The sequence below is a fragment of the Phalacrocorax aristotelis genome, chromosome 2, assembly GCF_949628215.1.
Source record: "Phalacrocorax aristotelis chromosome 2, bGulAri2.1, whole genome shotgun sequence".
Lineage (NCBI taxonomy): Eukaryota > Metazoa > Chordata > Aves > Suliformes > Phalacrocoracidae > Phalacrocorax > Phalacrocorax aristotelis.
The window spans coordinates 144,495,099-144,514,920 of NC_134277.1; the positions used below are offsets into that span (position 1 = coordinate 144,495,099).

At 39.6% G+C, this 19,822-nt stretch overlaps 1 protein-coding gene across 5 annotated transcripts in view; it reads left to right on the forward strand.

Annotated features, from left to right (window-relative positions):
- Positions 1 to 19,822, forward strand: part of VPS13B (vacuolar protein sorting 13 homolog B) — a 486,846-nt gene that overhangs the window by 453,839 nt on the left and 13,185 nt on the right. For all 5 annotated transcript variants that reach the window (XM_075085497.1, XM_075085494.1, XM_075085496.1 and 2 more), the window contains exons 51-58: positions 244 to 390; positions 1,491 to 1,774; positions 3,307 to 3,434; positions 4,042 to 4,241; positions 6,789 to 6,907; positions 8,096 to 8,919; positions 13,871 to 14,047; positions 14,967 to 15,137. In XM_075085497.1, coding sequence (XP_074941598.1) covers positions 244 to 390; positions 1,491 to 1,774; positions 3,307 to 3,434; positions 4,042 to 4,241; positions 6,789 to 6,907; positions 8,096 to 8,919; positions 13,871 to 14,047; positions 14,967 to 15,137 — 2,050 coding nt within the window. The remainder of the gene's footprint in view (positions 1 to 243; positions 391 to 1,490; positions 1,775 to 3,306; positions 3,435 to 4,041; positions 4,242 to 6,788; positions 6,908 to 8,095; positions 8,920 to 13,870; positions 14,048 to 14,966; positions 15,138 to 19,822) is intronic.

Sequence of the window (19,822 nt, forward strand, 5' to 3'; positions counted from 1 at the left end):
ATTCTGCCCAATTTACCAAGATAATACATTATCTCCTGGAAAAAGAATTAATGAATTCTCACTCTGGTTTGGAAAACATTGACAGATGCAACTTCAAAAGTATGTGATGTCGCTCCAGTTATGAACTGTGTGAATATAGACAGGATTTCCGCAGTTAAAAAGAAAATGGCAGTTCTGTCACTGTATTTCAATTCCATTTGTGGTTTTGTATGTGACCTCCTCATCATTTTTATTATCTTACAGTTGTGTCAATTCTGCATTTCTTCGATGGTTCGACAAGGTATACAAATTCTGCAGATAGAAGATAAGACAACAATAGTCAATGATACATCATATCAAATCTATTATAGGCCACAGCTTTCTATTTCCAAACCCCACTCAGGAGAAGAGGTAAAGCACTGTGCATATGCTTTTTGTTTGTCATCTGCAGTACATGGGTGTTCAGATTTGTATGGTCTCAACTGCATATAGCAGAGCTTGAACAGAAATCTTTAGAAATAATAATGATAAAGTATTTTAATTTAAAATACAGAAACCTTGGTAAATCCAGCTCCAGTAATTAACTGTGATCAGAAATCTGTGCAAAGCAGGAGATTCTTGCACATTGCAGAATTAGTTCTGCCTGTTCTCCATCTGTTCAGGCACTAATGGCCATTTCTGTAAAATAGGCAGCATAATCCGTAGTAGCTGTTAAAATTGTTCTCAGAATTTTTACTGAGTTCGCGTGTAAAAGAGGTATATTGGCCTGGCAGGCTGAAAACTTTTTGTTATCCTTTTGGGAAGATTCCAGTTATCTGAACAAAACTGCAGAACTAGAGACATGCCCAAAGTTTATGTTTTTCATCAAACTGCATCATATCGTGAATATCCATTTTCTAATAATCGCACAGTGTATTTAAGGACTAGCTTACAGGAACCAAAATGTGTATATGGACAATATATTTTAATCAACCATTTATACATAGTTATTGAAGATTACATTTATAGTAAAATATGTGGAAAGAATTCTTAGGGTCAAACTTGCAAGAGGAGTTGGCAGATAAACAAATTTTTCAAGTTCCCTATTTCTGTATTGTTTTCCTTGTGCATTAGTTTTCTTCACATCAGTATCTACATTTGTGCATCGCGCATTTATGGCAGTCTTATGGGCTGGGGAATTGGAAGAATGTTGAGGCTGAAATCCATTCTTAGTTTTATATCTATAAATGGATTTGCTTCTCACAGTTATGTTACAGTGATGTAACTGTTGCTTTTGGTAGAGTTATGTTGTGCAACCGAGAGTGGACTGTAGATGACTGTGCTCAGTTAACTGTGTAAGTATACCCAAAGACAGATTTTGGCCAAATAGCTTTTAACACAATGGACTTAGTGCAACCTTTAGTTAGGTGTGGTCAGTTGGCTACTTGAGACTGTTCTGTGCAAGATCAACATGAATAAACTTCCTGTCAGGAGCCAGCATGTTGTGCTACCACCATCTTTTTTCTTTCCAGGTCTTCCAATCATCAGACAGTACGGTGTTCAGTGTCAGTCCAGCCAGGGCACCACCCGGCGAGGCACTGAGCGCTGTGCCCTGCTGGGACCTGATGTCGGACACCAGTCCCTTAACTTCGGGGGCGCCTCTTACTGAAAAATGCATACTGCTGAGTTTCAGTCCAGGCGGCTGCGCTGGGAGTTGTGAGCTGTGGAGCCTACCGGCTGTCATTAAACAGGAGTTTCCTAGACAGAGCGTGGCAGTGCCCACAGGGGTTTGTAGTGAACGTGGATTTTGTACCAGGTACTGTACGCTGAACAGTCATGAATAACAAACTTTGCTTGCTGCTATAAAGCCTCAGCTAGTAACAAACCGTAAGAGATTAATGCAAAAGTTAGAGTAACGCACACCCACCGTATGTAAAGGCAAGTCTTACTTTAATTTTTAAATTGTTATCTTTTGATGGTTTTGATGCTTTCATTGTTAATGGATTCATGTTATGGCCACTTACAAATTGTACAATTTTTATAACATATGGGCTGCTATTTTTGTTACATGCATACAAAATAAGACCATGGAAAGTTTATATTCAAGATTATGGTCTTTTTTAATTTGTGGGTGACAAATTAAGACTTCAAGGACAGTGTGAAATAATACAATACAAAAATTCAGGTTTTGTTTATAAAAGGTAAAAATCTATTTTAGTAATAATAATAATATGATAAACAGGAGAAGCAAAAAAGTGGTGAAACTCTTTTGAGACAACAAGGAAAGATTTCAAAGTTTTAAAGCTTGAAATATCCAAATGTGCATTCCACTTACAAACAAATGCATCCAGCTAGTTAAAAATAATGGTCCAGTGATTTGTGAGATGCCCAGCTTTAATTCTCAGACCTGATATCTGAATCTATTCATGCTTATGCTAGTATAAACAAGAAACAATCTGCTGAAATTAGAGAAGCTACATTAGTATATATTACCAGCCATATGATCTTTCTTTTGCCTGAAGTGCTAGATATCATTCAAACCCTCATACGGTTCCTCTGCGGAGTCTAAGGGGTATATCATTGTATATTCTAAAAGATTCTCACACAGACTTCAGATGAAAAAAAAAATCAAATGCAAAATACAAGGAATGGTTTCCTTATAATTCTGAGACAGGCATAGACGACCTCATGTTCCTCATCAAATTTTCAGACTGGATTTTTTAAAGTCACCATGAGGTGAAGTTTTCATTAGAAATAGCACAAGAAAAAAAAAGAATTTGTGTTTATGTGTGAAGACATTTTATGAAGCTAATGAGTATAGCTAAATTAATTTATTTTCATTTTGGAAATTTATGTACTGATGATCCATAACATTAACATTTGAAAGGGCAATAACATTGTGGATCATTCCAGGGGAACAGTCAGTTACAAATTTATGCATTTGTTAAAAATATCTTTCATCTCTATCAGAGAAGTATGTGTGCAAATTCTTCTGGAAAATTTGAAGATTTATGTTGAAAATTTGGGCCTACAATCTCATGTTTTTAATTTAATATAAATCTCTGCTGGCTAGGGCTTTCATCTTGCAAACACACGTGCTCAATTTAACTCTTGAATAGTCTGTATGAAGTGATTTCTTCTCTAATGTTTTTTGTGCTCTTTCCACATGTTCTGTTTAAATATAATTCTTAGTACTTGCCTAAATGTATATAATTATTTGTAGAATTGGAACTTGATTATAAAGAATCTTACAGATACTATTTTGAATGTTTTTAATTGTCCAGAGTAATAATATGTAAAAATCTCATCCAAAACATGCATAATCAAATATATCTGCTTCTGTTTTAGAGCTATAGCACTGACTTATCAAGAGCATCTTGGTGTGACGTACCTCACGCTTACAGAAGATCCTAGTCCTCGTATAATTATCCAAAATAGGTGCTCTGTTCCATTGCTTGTAAAAGAGAACTTCAAAGGTAAGTAGTATGCAGTAATTAGAAACAGTGCGCTGTCATAGTGTAAATTATTTTACTGTATCTCCAATACAAAGTTGAGTTCAATATGTGTTTTGGTTACATCAAGAAGTTGCTGCCCTCATAAATGTCTGTCTCAAAGTGAGAAACTCTGGAAGATACTGAAGCCTGGAAGCTAGTGGAGCAAATTGTGAGGTTAGGAGTATGAACGTACATGAGTCCAGGCTTTAGGGTCTCCCTGGTTCCAGCTGTCAAGGTGATTTGGCTGTAGGAAACTAGTAGGTAGTGGAGTTTTGTTGACATCAGTTCAATCCCTTGGAACATTTAAATCCCCCCTGAGTCTCAAATGTAACACAAAACATTCCAAAATTCCAGTTACAGTATGTTAATGTAATGATCAATGGAACATTATTTGTGTAAATCTTAATGACAAAAAAAAAGGATAGGAAAAAAGCCCAAACACATAAACTTCCAACCAATAGAAAAGTAATGATTTTATTTACTAGTAATATTTCAGACAGAAATTTCCTCATTTGTGTAAGCGTAGGTGAGTTTTGATATAGTATGGGTTTCAGAAAGCCCTAATCTTGTATGTTTTATAAAATTTCAGATACACCAAAGTTTGAAGTTTATTGTAGAAAGATTCCAGCTGAATGTTCGGTTCATCATGAACTTTACTATCAAGTCTCCAGCTATCCAGATTGCAAAACAAGAGATTTGTTGCCCAGCATTCTTCTGAAAGTGATGTCATCTGATGAATTAGTAAATGAATGGAGTGATTTTGTGGACATCAACAATCAAGGAACACAAGTAAATCGTTATAAACTATTTCCTAGTTCACAGCATAAATTATTATCTTCCTGACCTGCACACTATACTGTTCCTCTGCAATAAGCATACAATTTCTGTTTGTTTGGGGGTTTTTTATTTAAATCTTGAGAGCTCTCCTTCCTAAGCCCCTTCCTGTGGAAGTTTGAGAATACAGATTACCTTCTTCACTGGCTGTATTTAAAAATAGCTAGATCAAAAATACAGGCTTTCTAGCACTTAATTTTTTCCACTTCTTTTTAATCAACCTGGTGTTCCCTGGAAAAATCAGTCCTGAAAGTTTCTGGCCCCTATAAGCCAAGAATCCCACAGGACCCAGGAAAATCATTCTGTTTGGTAACTTAATTATCACAGGATTTTTATCTGTACATCTTGTAGGAATCATCACTGTCATTCTCCCTCTGTGTCTTTACAGAAGCTACACATCTTTCTAAAACAAAACAAAAAAACCCCTTTTTCTTTCCTTCTGTTATTTTTCTCCTGTTCTGAGGTAAATGAAAACTTCCTTGACTGGAGTAATTCTTTTTGATGGGAATTTTTTCCATCTTTGAAGTCATTAGTTTACATGGAATCAACATAAACTGCTTGGCTCTTTGAAAGAAATACTAGTTTCAGATGTTTTCCCTGGGGACCAATCACAAAATGCTCTTGATTATTGAGTGTTATGTTATATAGCAATAGTAGTTCAGTTTCATTCAGCAAGCCAGTCAAGCAATGCAAGGTTTCAAATTTCAGTCATTAATGTTATGCCAGACCAGGGTTCTTTATAAGTATCTGGCTCCTAGAAGGAATTAGATGCTAAGACAACATTTGGGGATCATTGTCTACTTGAAGAACTCTCCAAATAAAAAGTGTAGCCTTCTGTTATTGAAGTTTTAGGATTTACGTGTAGAGCATTTCCCCAGGATTTCTCAGTCTTTCCCTTAGAAAGCTGTAAATATAAGTAAATAAGGAATATGCTAATAGCTTCACATACAACTCGGTTCAGATTGTGAAATAACTGTAATTTAGAGGATCCTAAGTAATTTGTACTCTTTCTATCTGGTCACATATAGGTACTTCTTATTCTAATAGAAAGAAAATTTTATTAATTTTATTTATCATCAGAATCATCTGAAATAGGAATTAAAATGACCAGTATTTAAGATGAAAGAGCATTTCTTAGACTAATGAGGGTGTATTGAAAGTTCAATAAATGTCCTTTTTTCTCCAATTCCATCGTGCAGGATTGTGAATCTCTTTCAGATAAACAAAGGATTAAAACTGACATATCGAACTTAGAAATTCTCTAGTATGTAATTCTCAGAGGAATAAGACATAATTTGAGGAACGATATTTAATTATCTGTACAAGGTTATTATGAATAGTGTAATGAGAATCAATTTAAGTGCTGATCCTACTAAACTTCCAAGTGCTTTTCCATCTGGTGACTTTTTAACAGCAGTAAAGATTCTTCAAAACAAACAACTGTTTATTTTACCTATACTAGCCCATTATCTTTGTGTTATTCCCTGAGTTAATAGTCCTTTAAATTATAGCTTCTGTCATTACAATCGAGTAAACAATTGTGTTGATAGTAGCCCTACAAGAAAACAGAATCCAGCTTGCTCTAACACAGACAGTTGTGAGTTTTTCAAATGTAAAAAGACCTTATTCTTTTATATTCTAGAAAAACATAAAACTTGCACAGAAATATTGCAGAATTAAGCTCCAAAAACAATATGTCATTTCTTTAAGTAGAACATTTATTCCTAAGGATAACTTGTTCAGAATTAAAGTTTGCCTATCTGTAAGCAAGGCACAAACCTGTTGTCAAGTTCCCATTTTCCTGCCTTTTTAGACATTTTACACTTTCCAATAGACTTTTGCCATTTCTTTGTGGCAGCACCTTGCTTGTGAAGGTGTTCTCACCAAACCAGTTTAACTGGCTTAAAAATGTATTCAGTGTTGAGTTCTTAAGTTGTTACTTGTTTTTATTAAGTAAATAATAATGATAATTTTGATTGTTATTAATAATTTAATTTGTTGTTACTTTTTTTTCATATGTGTTTTGTATCATGCTATCAGTCATTTATCTAAACAGCTCTGAGCTAGGGCATAGCAACATAACATTAATTTAGTTTTTTTTTTTCCAGAGGGAAAGGCGGGATTTTGCAGAGGTCCAGGGATATGCCTTTCTCCTTAATCCAAAACCACAAATTAAAATTTCATATTTATTCTTTTTTCATATAACCTCCCCCCTCCCTAGCACATCTTGCTTATTTCTGGAGAAGTTTTCTTACTAAATTGTATTCAGTTATACAGTTAAAGGATGAGGTACAAATTTCATTTTGCTATACAACTGAAATACTTAAATTATCAGAGCTGTTACTGTCTGAAGTATTGAAATCTGTTTCTGTTTTTCCTGAACAGTATCATGGTTCAGGTAAAAGATCTCAATCAGAAGGCCTTAATAGGATTAATTCAAATTATGACTTTAAAAATAGTACTTTCAGTAGCATTCGATATGTTTCTAACTCTCTCCACTAGATTGTGTTCTTAACTGGCTTTGGCTATGTTTATGTGGACATTGCCCATCAGTGTGGAACAACAGTCATAACCTTGGCTCCAGAAGGAAGAGCGGGACCCGTCGAGATCAACCTCAACAGGTACATAAAGCACGTAAAAGGTGATAAAAAGCATTGCCAAACAGTGGTGAGAAGTCAGTCAGCTTTTGAAGTGTTAACTGACTCATGAACTTTGGCTTAACTGTTTGTTTTGTTTAATAGTGCTGCATGCTCTGTGGCATATGTTTAGACTATATGTTATGCTTTGTATATCACAGTTAAAAAAGGACAATCTAACATCAAAAGTCATGTCACTTCAGGGTAAACACTAGACGTCTGATACAAAAAGAAGTCCTGTGTTGTTCATTTAAAAAAAGACATTTTCCATCATAATTAATTTTGAGTGTGTTCATCAGTTTAAAATGCATTTAGCTAGGTCCTGCTATCTGTAATCATACAAGCTCCTACTTAAATTGGTAGGAAGGTTGATGTGCAAGGGCTGTAGAAATAGTCATACAGTCAGTAATTAACTGTACTTGATTATAACACTTCTTTGGAACGCTTCCCCACACACCACAACCCGGTCCTCAGCTCCATTCAACTGCAATTGTAACACTACCTGTTTCCAAGATGTAGAATGGCTGGCCTCCAGCAACATCGTTACAATTAGAGTGGAATTTGTTGTACTGTTTTATTTGTCATGTAATTAAGTATTAATCCCCAAGAAACTGGTCATCAGCAGTACATAATAGCCCACTTGCTAGTTAAACTTGGCAACAGGCAGTTAACACTGGAGGGGGAGAGGCCCTCAATGCCATCAGTGTAAAAATGCTGCGATGGCTTTGTTGGAGGGCACTCGCTGCATGTGAAATGAATTATCCATAACAGTAACCCTCAGTAGTGGCTCCCGGAAAATATTGTAACAGCTGGGGCTATATATGAACTATCAGAAAATTGTATTGTTGTCTGCTTTAATATCTGGCTCTGTTGCAAATTCAGTAGGGAATTATTGTGTATATAGAGGCCTTCCTGTCCAAACTATCCTGTTGATTGATAAGAAAGAAAGAAACCTTGCACAGATGTGTAATATCCCATTTCTTAGAAAACCTCCTGGATAGTACCCACTGTGGTGATTAAGGCTGCCAGATCCCATTAACGTTAACATGACTTGCACAATGAGTTTCCCATGTATTATAGAGAACATCTCTCCTGATAGCTTTTTGAGAAAGCAAGATGCCAGGTCAACTCAAAATACATGAAGTAACAAAATTTCTTTTCTTTGCTGTGTAGAAGTCAAGACCAGACCCTGTCACTGAAAATCTTCATCAGCCAGTTAAGTCTTGCTGCGTTTGATGATATTACAAACCACAAAGTGTCATCTGAACTTCTGCGTCTCACAGCAGACAATGTTTTCCTCCACATGGCACCAGCCACCAGCTACCTGAGACCCCTGTCACAGGACTTCCAGCAGGACACAGTGGAAGGCCTCCCACAATTTCATAGCCTCCAAGTGTATTGTGAAGACTTGCAACTGGACAATCAGTTGTACAGCAAATCCAATTTCCATTTTGCAGTCCTGCTGTGCCAAGGAGAGAAAAATGAGACTGTGCAGTGGTCCAGAGTGAACAACCTCATTGTTTGTAACAAAGATTTGGAAATCTATAAGGAAAACTGCTTTATAAAACTCTGCATTGCATTTTCCGAAGAAGATAATTTCATGTTTCACGTGAACGACCTCAGCTTTGAGCTCAAACCAGCTAGGCTGTATGTGGAAGACACCTTTGTTTATTACATTAAGACTTTGTTTGATACATATCTTCCAGAAAACAAAACTGCTTGTCAATCCATGAATACTTCAGATACTACCCTGATACTGCCTGAACAAGTGAGAGAGCATGCAAGAGCTTTAGTCAAGCCAGTGAAGTTAAGAAAATTAACAATACAACCTGTTAATCTCCTTGTCAGTATTCATGCTTCCTTGAAACTGTATATAGCCTCAGATCACACTCCTCTCTCCTTTTCTGTGTTTGAGCGAGGACCCATCTTCACCACTGCCAGGCAACTTGTCCATGCCTTGGCCATGCATTATGCTGCTGGAGCACTTTTCAGAGCAGGTCAGTACTTTTCCATAACACGTAACATTTTTAATAGGTACCAGGATTCCGTGATTCTCTCTCAAGCTGGATAACCTAGATGTTAGCCATACAATTATTGTTTTCCTCAAGCACTGTTTGATAATGATATTTTCAGACACCTTTCATGTCCTGCCATATGACAGAAGGGAAATAAAATGGCTGAGCAGACACCAGTGAAGATTTGTAAAGTTGTGCTAAACATTAGCCAGCCGCCTGAAGGCTTTACGAAACCCTGAACACAGCATAAAAATGTATTCTAGCTGGCTTAGGTTTTGTCATTTTCTATTATAGCACTAGTCAGAATCAAGCCACATTCCTCACATAAACGCCCCAAAACTACGTTTAATCAAATTATTCAGCGTGTTGCTCTGCATTCAGAAGTAAATTATAGCCTTGAATGTTGTTTTGTTGTTAAAACTCCTTTTGGCTGCAGTTTATGATTAGGAATCTGTCTTTCTTCATACAGCCTTCATGCTAAACTGGCACACAGATGTTTGTTGTCCTTTGATCCAAGAACTATGAAGTTTGCTGTTACTAACTTTTTTCCATATAGGACTAGCAATTAGTCTATTAGGTTAGCAGGTACATTCTGTTTCCCATAAATATTAATCTAGAAATAATGAAATCTGGTCTTTGCTGTGTCTTAGTGTGGAACAGAATTTGTATCTGAGACAGGAGGAAGCTCCTCCGTAATCACACAGAAATACCCTACTCCACACTGAAGCATGGGGTTTATTTTCCTGCAATACTAATGGTCAGATGTTCTGAAATCCTGACGTTTCATTTGTGCCGCAAGCATACCTGTAACCTGATTTCTGTGCACAGTTTCCAGAATTGTACATAAGCATTTCAAGTATTTAGGAATAGAGATATGCTGATCTGGTCTTTCACTGTGTGCATATCTGACTTGTGTAGCTGATTATGGGAACTGCGTACGCAATTGTGCACCAGAACATTGTGCACCGATTCATTATTTTCTTGCATTATTTTGCTTGCAAAATTGGCAGGTTTTTCTTTTTACTACTTGTTTGGATTTGTTTTATAGCCAAATCCCATAGTACAAAAGGGGAGCTCTGGTTTCTTGCTAATTAAGGGTGAAACTGGCCAAACGTGGTCCACAGTGTGAGTGTTTCTCTCCACAATTGGCTAGCGGTGGCGATACAAGTGGCAATAGACTGCAGCAGGAAATTGGGGTTGTACTGGCTTTTCATCTGCAACATCCCAGGTGAGGCACATATGCTAGGGCGGGATTGCTGAGCCTGGTCATGGTCTTTCCTCCTGTGCTAACCTTGCAGTGTGCAGCAGTGCACAGGCCCCTCCTTGCTCTGGGCTCATGATGTAGCTGAAATCAACCAGGATTAAATATTGAGAAACAAGTTTTGCTTCAGTGGAACTTCTCTTCAGGAAAATACATAGGATATATTTAGTTACTACTTAAATCCCACTCAAAGCACTAAAATGTATTTTTTTGAAAGGGGTTACCATGATTAAAATGGTGAATTGTGTTCACAGAATCACAGGATGGTGGGGGTTGGAAGGGACCTCTGGAGATCATCTTGTCCAACCCTCCTGCTGGAGCAGGCACACCCAGAGCAGGGGGCACAGGAATGTGTCCAGGCGGGGTTGAATGTCTCCAGGGAAGGAGACTCCACAGCCTCCCTGGGCAGCCTGTGCCACTGCTCTGGCACCCTCACAGCAAAGAAGTTTTTTCTCATGTTTAGGTAGAACTTCCCATGTTCCAGCTTGTGCCCATTGCCCCTTGTTCTGTCGTTAGGCACTATTGAAAAGAGCCTAGTCCCATCGTCCTGACACCCACCTTTTAGATATTTATAAGTAATGACAAGATCCCCCCTCAGTCTTCTCTTCTCCAGGCTGAACAAACGCAGGTGTCTCAGCCTTTCCTCATGAGAGAGGTGCTCCAGCCCCCGATCATCTTTGTGGCTCTCCGCTGAACTTGCTCAAGCAGTTCCCTGTCATTCTTAAACTGGGAGCCAGTTCTTCTTGGGCAAAGAAGATGCTTTGTTTTGAAGAGTTTGTGACACTTGTCAAAAGGCTGACTGTGTCAACAAATCTAAAAAGGAGGAAAAAAAGTCAAGTAAAAAGCTTCATATGGTCTGCAAACCCTGAGTCCTTTCCTCACCATCAGATGAGTTACACTTCTTGGATTGGTCTCTTATGGAAAAGGACCTCACTCTCCTGCATTTTAACCACATTAATCTGCAAAACAAGGGTTTGTTTGACCCCTCTTCTGCTCACCACTGGACATGCATAAATCATCGTAGCATCTGCACAAACAGCATTCCCATACCGCTATGCCTTATGCTCCAAGCGGGATGTAGTCTCATTTTGCCCTTAGATGCGTGTAAAACTATTGCTGCCCTGTGGGAGGGGACAGGATTTGCCCCAGAGCCTGCTAAAGTGAGTGTATCAGGCCTCCCCATATGGTGCAAAGGAGCGGCTAGAATCCATGTCTCATAAGCAAAGAATGGAGCTGGAGAGCTGTGCTTAGATATGCTGATTAGCATTGCTTGTCTCAAATTAGCAAAACTTGCAATGGAAATCTCCCATCCTTTTCTAATTAAGTTAGCTTCTATTTAAAAGTTAATAAAATTCTATTTAAAAATATCACTGGTATCAGCCAGATCTAACCCTATAGTTGCCTATAAAGAAAATTCAGTGGCTCTCTGCTAATACAGTCATAGTTACTTCATATTAGTGGAAATAATTACTAAGCATACTTTGGGAAACAGTAACCTGACATGATACTGTATTTCTGCAAAGTAAAATGCAGCATTGAGCTTGTGAATTGAGCAATTATTCCTGATTCATCATCTTCCTACTCCCAGCTTACTCCTACACCTTCCTCCTTGTGTTGGGTGGTCCATGCTGGCAGCGAGGAGCCATTAGTTTTGCTCCGAGCATTGGCCAAGGAGGGTCACCCTTGCTGCAGGTTGCATTTTCCTCCGGTGTGCTCTCCAAGGGTGAGCATGCTCCTTCCAAACTTCTCAAAGCTGACAGCCCACAGGCCAGGGTCAGACTGCAGCAGCCCATCCCCAGGATACCGCCCAGGTTTGTGTTTTACTGGTTTCATTCCTGCTTTTAATCCGGGTTTCATTCCTGAACACGCTGGCTGGCCAAACAGGTGAGTGGCGTTGGAGTCTCTCATGTCCCAGCCTGGCAGTGCCTGCAGGGCAGCAAGGAATTAATCTGCGGTGTCATACAGCCCCTTTCCATCACCTCATGTTGTCCCATCACTGCCTCGGGACAAGGAATGCCAGTGACTCTTGGAAAAAAATAAAAAAGGCTGTTTGTAAGGGATTGTTGCAACATTATTGATCAGAAAAAGCAGAAAGAGCATCTTTTCCATCTGTACATGCCTTCCCGCCCCTCCAGCTTTTCATCACTTCACACAGTGGCAAGGATAATTTGTTAAAAATACTACCGTGAGGGAGTCTCAGGCCCAGCCTGGAGCGCTGGCTTCCCCTGGTCCCCAGCAGGGAAGGACTGCCAGGGGGACACTCCTCTCCAGGGCAGGCACTGCGGGGCCACAGCACTCATTGCTGCTCTGCTCATCACATTGCCAGTAGTACTTGTTTTTTGTTTTCATAGTCCATCCCACCCTCTCCCTCATGTCCACTGTGGTTCCTGCTTTTTATACTACATGAACTGGAGTTCTCAACCTGCCAGGGCTGAAATGTGGGACAGATTCAACAAGAATAATAGATTTTCCGGGAGCTTACAATGATAGTATGAGATTAATTCATTTCATATGAGTAACATTTTCTCTTCTGTTCAGTTTCATGATTCAGCCTTCCACAGGAGTGACTGGGAGGGGTTACTAGAAAACAAGAAAAGCATCTGGATAGCAGGAGTTTGCAGTGATGAGATGGGAATGAGGAGGGCAGCGCAGATCAAGGGCCCTCAGTGGGAGAGCAGGAGGCCAATCTCTGTCCATCTTTCAGTCTCCTGGCCCTGTCGCACCTCGTATCGCTCTGACAGTGCCAGTTGAAATTCACGGTACCACGGCTCAAAGACCAGGCAGTTCCTGTTTAACGTTTATTGCCATTTCTGAATCGCTCTCTCTGGGCTGCCGAAAAAAAGTTATGCAGCACTATTTCCCTAATAAATCTGCTGCCAACCAGCCTGAGAGAGACAAGACCTGCAAACAGCTTTCCAGCAACAGATTGCTGCACGCTCGGCCATCCAGCAAGCTGCTGGCAACCCTGCGTTTATATAGGAAACCAGATCTGCAGATACCTCTCCTGGGATATGCACAAGGAATACTCCCCTATGAGTAACCTAATCAGCATGTAGATGTCATTGCTGTTTACACAACTGTACTGAGCAAAAGACATTTGTCTGGCTTTCACTGCACTCTGCAAGAAAATGATCAGCTTAGAAGGGTTGGGGTGGATTTAAAATAACTTCTTAAGCACTTGTCAAAAATCTGCATCCCCTTTCCTAACACTCCATCAAGCAATTGACCTCCACACTCCGGTAAAGCAGTACATTGTATCAGTGTAAACTCCCTGTCACAATTCTATCACATAAGGATGTGAAATCACAATGCTGCCTTATAGCATCTAAAACCGACCCAGCAATCTGAACTTGCAGTCCCGTTCCTCCGTAGCTGTGAGGCTCTAGCATCCGCCTCCCTAGCACACTTTTAGCAGAAATACGGGAAGCTCCTGGAAGGAAGTCATTCTAAAGCTATTTGTGAGTTTGCCAAAAGGATTTCTTTGATTTACGAAGTATGAAAGATTGCCATTTCTGAATTCATAGTGGATGAGTTATTTCCCGTGTTTTGCTCAAAGGAAGTTCATAATGCGATGAATTCTAGTGTGAAAAAGAGAATTAAGGAATAACCTTTTCACAACTGCTGTTTCTGCAGTTTTTGCAGCCGTAACATGTGTCCTGTTTCTCCACACAGGCTGGGTTGTCGGATCGTTGGAAATTCTCGGAAGCCCAGCTAGCCTGGTGAGAAGCATAGGGAATGGCATAGCTGATTTCTTTAGGCTTCCCTATGAAGGGCTGACCAGAGGCCCAGGAGCATTTGTCAGTGGAGTTTCCAGAGGAACAACATCATTTGTAAAACACATTTCCAAAGGTAGATCTTTCACTTTGTTGCTCCAACTACTGCTTTGTTGTTGTGCATTGTTAAAGGATGTGTTAAAGTTTTAAACAATATTGCTTGCAGCTTTGTTTGGCTTGCTAGGCTGCAGCAAAATGCTGGGAGGGTAACAAAGCTCATATATAACATCTTATGTATTAAACAGATCACCGCTTAACTACAGTGTGTAAGAATGTTTCAGAAACTTCAGAATTTTAAACCTCCCAGTGGGAAACGGAGGTTGGCTCAGACAGTATTTCATGTGATAACTGCAGAAATATTAAAGGTGTTCTGTACTTCTGCTAACCATCAGAAATTCTACACTGTGTCGCCTCATCATATTTATTATTTCTTTTTTAAAAAAAAAGAAAAGTAGATACAGTTGTCATGACTGTGTAAGTACGTGGATAGGTTTTGACAGCAGGGCTGGGCTGGCCTGAGAACAGGAGCAGCTTTTGTTTTGCGAAGTCTGTATAAACAGTGCCATCGCGTGGCTTCAGCCGCGTGGGAGAGACCGCGGGGCGACTGCCCCAGCCACTCGCTGCTGCTCCAGGCTCCCTCAGGACATGTCCTCCTGGGCTCCTTTTGTAAATATTTGTTTACCTTTCCATCAGTCCCCCTCCATTTAGTTTAGCCTTACAGAAGTTTGGGAGCTTTGCAAGTATGTGCGGGCGAGTTGCTGTTCCCACCAGCCAGGCAAACCTGGTGCAGGCTAATGTGTAAAAGGCATGACGTGGACCGTAGAAGCAGAGTGGTGATGCTTAACAAATAGTAAAGCATGTTACACGTGGGTGACTGTTCAGTTGACTTGCTGTTCTGCTTCTAAGCTCGGTATTTCAGTGAGGCATAGAACGCCTCCGTGTTTTAAATTAAAGCATTTTGATCCAGACCCAAATGTAGATCTCCATGCATTTAGGTACACTGACGTCAATTACCAATCTGGCAACAAGTCTTGCTCGGAATATGGATAGACTGTCACTGGATGAGGAGCATTACAACAGACAAGAAGAATGGAGAAGGCAGCTTCCAGAGAGCCTGGGAGAAGGACTGAGACAGGGGCTCTCTCGTTTAGGCATTAGCCTTCTAGGTAAAGTACTATTAAATATCAAGTTGAGTAATAATACTGTTTTCTGATCTGCTTACCAGCATGTGAGTTATAATTGCAAAATCTGTTTGGGTTGGAGTTTGTTTGTTTTTTTCTGAAATAGCCTCACAGCATGTATAGGAGATGCTGTTTCTTTTCATCAGGATTTAGCGACTTTTGTATATGTGTGTTTCTGATAAAATAATTGCAGATATAGAACAAAGTTTGCACTCTCTTTATGAAATAATATTTTCATTGGTACATGATGCATAGCTGAGAAGAAAAAAATAATTCTGCATTGGTCAGGGTGACTTGTAACTAAGTCAGCACAAAGACGTCATCACGCTGATGTTTACTTTCCAATGAGTTACAGGAATGCCTTCCGAACCTGCTTGTTTTTGCTGCACTGTAGATATCAGGGATTCTTGGTTTTGTTTGAAAACCACTTGAACTTAGTGCAGATGTTAAGTAAACTTTGATGAGGAATTCTGCTTGTACAAAGAGACCCAGATCATCCTAATTCAGTGTGATTGTATTCATCAAGCAGCCAAGTTGTATGGTTAGAACTGAAGATTACTCCGGCCATTTCAAAATAGTACCTAAAAATTTGAAAACTAGCCCGCACTGGAAAAAATCTCTGCGAGAAGTTTTGCAGTAAGGGGCTGGATTTTCTAGGTTGCTTCTACTTGTCACACAGCAAAGGAATGCAGAACTGTATTGTTTGGCAGAGTTCCTCAGTACATATTAAAGTGTATGAATCCCTTAGAGATCAAAGTGACCAAAAGCGGTCCAGTGCAAAAGGTTAGAAGAGCTGAAGCTTGAAAGGATTTGTCCTCTTTCTTAATCTTCAGTAGTGTACACAACTCCTAAATTTGCAACCGCAACCCTGAAAGCCCCAAAGAGGAAGTGGTAAAAATGTTACAAGTTTGGGTTAAGTTACTGGAAATTATTTTAAGCAATAGCATTAGATGATGTGAAGCACTGTCATTTGATAATGCCTGTAAATGGGCAAGCGAGTGTCCTGGGAGAAATGTGCATAAAGGAGAAATTTCATGTATTGGTAGCTACTATCCCAATAGTAAGCTGTTACCGGTGTTGCAAATCAAAGGCAGTTTGGAGGAGGTTTTATTTTTCTTTCTTGTTTTACTGGGCTAAGGGCAGTCAGGTTGAGTAGCTGGATGAAAGATTATACTTTTAGAAGCGCTGTGTCCTCCTGGTGTGTGTGTGCTGGTAAAATGGCTTGGTGATTTCGGCTCGGTTATTAATAAGACAGCGAGCTAACGTGGTGGCTATCCCCTTCACTGACACACCAGAGCCCTTCGGAGCAAAAAGCATCAGCTGCACAGCCTGAAGTAAAGAGCAAAACTTTGTAGCTTTGGCTGTAACAAGGCAAAGTTTCTGCTCTTCAGGAAAGCTGGGAACTCGTAACATGCATGCACAAATACTCTGTGTCTGTACCTCCCTGCGCACAAGGCTTCGGTTGTTTGCAGGAGTACGTCTGAGTTAAAAACAAAACAAAAAAAAAAAGATAATTTCTGTGTCCCTGATTTCCTAAGAAATCAGGCTTCATATTAGAAACTATGAGCTTCGTATTAGCATTTAAACAGTGCTCCTCTGCAAGCTGGGATCTTGTTCTTACTCCCGCTGTTATTATTTAGAGATTCCTCCCTGCTAAATACCTCTGTTCTTAGCAGTGGAGGCAACGAAGCACACAGATAAATAACTATGGTTACTGACAAGTATGAGAACTCTCACTAAGGGAGGAATCAGAAATCTTCCACAGAATTTGTATCAGGCAGAATTTTTTTATTTAAGCCTGATTTTTTAAAATCATGTTTTCTCTGTATACACAGCAGCAATCACATAAATTGTCTCGAGACCTGAATTATGAATAGACCTACATTTCAATTTTTACAAACACATCAGAAAGCCATTTCTCTCCTGGCCATTTAGTTTAAAGAATATTATGCTTCCCACCAAAAAACAGTCACGGTTGAAAGGGAGGTATCACCATGCTGCTTTCTTCCACCAGCGTGTTCAGAGTAGACATGAACATGCTTACAGTAAATACACTTCCAGGTTCTTCATACATAATGAAACTAAGTGGATCTTCTATGTTATTTTCCTTCACAAGGATGAAGAGTTCAGACGAGTGCAGGAATGCAGAGAGCAAGACCCTTTGAAGCCATAATTTCTATGACTTTCTAATTGTAAAATTGAGAAGTGTGAAAAAGATTTCTGGGATAGGCACAGTACTATCATGTTTGTAAAAGCTATCTGACTCATGCAAGCAGCTTAAAGAATTGCAAACGCAGATTTCGTGACTAGGCAAAGGCATGTAAGAGCCCTCAGTTCACTGATACATTGTCGTATCTACACTGAAAGAAGAGTTGCATTTCTGATTTTTCTGAAGATCTGGCTCATGGTGGCCCTGATTCAGGAAAGCACTTAAGCATGTGCTTAAGAGCTTTGCTGAATGAGGGCCAAAATCATGTACTCTTGTCTCCTCCTCAGTGCAAGTTGTTCCCTGTGGTACATTCTTAAGTGCTTTGTCCTGTCTCGTTTTAAATGACTCAAGCACTGTCAGGGTGTTGTTTGATTTGATTGTTATCTTTGGCGGGCTGTCGTCATCTTTTCTAGTTTGGGGGAGTCTTCTGGGTCACTTTAGTAACATCTGTGCATAAAAAGACACAAAAGCTTATGATAGGTGTGTTTTTTCTTTTATATGATCAGACAAGAATGCAGTGAAATTGTATTTAAAATACTTAGACAATCGGCATTCCCCACCAAGGACTTATCTTTTGCATTTTGCATGACAAGCTCAAAATAATAATTTATAACCATGTAGAAGAGAAGATTGAAAGTATAGGCTTTATTTTCAACTACCGGTTTTAGTGAAAAATATTGTATTGAAGTACCTTCTTTTAAGAAGTTGAGCATATCTGAGTAACTGAAAAGCTGACAACTATTAGAAAAGCCATTTTTCACAGCGGCAAAAGTGCTTGACATGTCAGTTACTCCTTCCTGCTTTTGGGGAAAGCAAATTGATAGTAATACTGACTGACAGTGTAACTCTGCTGCTATAGAAGGTAGAGCCTGGATTTCAGAAGCTCGAAGTTTTGTTGTTAAGGGTAGTGGTTGTTGTTACTGTGCAACTATCACTAATCGGGGCCGCTCTGTGTTTGCCTGTCTGCGGCAACATTAAAAGCCTGTGCTAATTCTGAAGGCGTGTGCTATTCCACACACTAATTCTGCAAATACATTAATGCACGCCAACAGGTGCTCTTCTTTTTTAGCTGTATTTTTATTTGATGTTTGCTGTAATGAGGTGATGCTTCAGCCCTATTTTTGGTGTGAAACACTTGTAGCTCTTCTGAAGGACAACACAGAAAAGAAAAAGAAGCAAAATGACTTCAGCTTGGCTGGCTTCCAGCCTCATGGCAAAGCATGGCCAGCTTCTCCTTCCTGGTGGGGGATTTTTTCCCAATTATTTCTTGGTCTGAAAGCGTTTGTCACAAGTAACGTGAGCTTTGCTAAGTTGTGTAAGCCGTGCTACGTTCACCAAACATTGTCATTCTGCGCAGGAACCAGTTGCTACCTGTAATCAAATTCTTCTTGAAGTAATACAGTGATATACTCAGAACTGTCTGAATTTTGTAGTTATCAAAGTATCTTTTTTATGGTTACTGAGCAACATGTATTAACCAGAGTGCACCCCAGCTGATGTTTAGCAGATGTTATGGTGTTGCTGGAACCTCTTTGGTCCAGTAATGGAAGAATATGTTTTTGTTTTGTTGCTTTGGTGTTTAATTTTATTGAGGTTTTCTTTATACATACATAATCTGTGCGTACATATGTGGACATGCATATAAAATTGAATGCCTAGCGTAAGCAAGGAAAGAAAAATGGAGAATAGTTCAATTTAAAAAGGAGGAAAAAAAAAAGGCAAGGGACATTACAGAAAGGGACAGGGACAGCAGTAGGACACCACAGCTGTGTCTAGACTGTGAGAATGAGACCTGGGGGGAGAGAGCTTCTGTGGTAACTCCGTCCAGCATGGTGCTCTGACCACTAACTTTATGTTAGAAAGAAAGAAGCCATATGGACACCGGGGTATATCTGCTTTGCACAGTTTCTGGAGGTGCAATGAACCTCATGTGTGTGTCACCATTATCTCACTGCCGTTGGCTTTTGAGGTTGCTCAGCCTTTGACCTATTTGGTTTTTCCCTTTGCCCACACATGGTGTGCACAGGGAAGGAGCTGCACAGATCTGGCTTCATGCAAGGATGGTAGGACAGCCACTCCCTAATGAAAGGAGCGAGGTTATAGCTTATGTGATTTGTGGGCATGACCACAGCACGTGAGTGAGTTGTGTCAGTGAGTTGCAATTTGAGATAAGAGATTACAACGGGTGAGCAGAGAGGGAAGAGAAGATCATTGGTTATATTTTTTGTAGGTAGAAAGACAGGACTTGCAAAAGGGTTTAAGGTACAAAAGTGCAATGGCTTCACAGACAAGTTCAGGGCATGCATAAAATGGCAGAATAACAGAAACTGTGGAAGCACTAAACAACTGGCTAATTAAGCTATATATTATTTGGGGTACTATATAAATAATCTTATATAACATAGTCACAGCAGTTTCCATTCTGTTTCCCTGTCCTCTGGGCCTAATTCCAGCTGAGAAG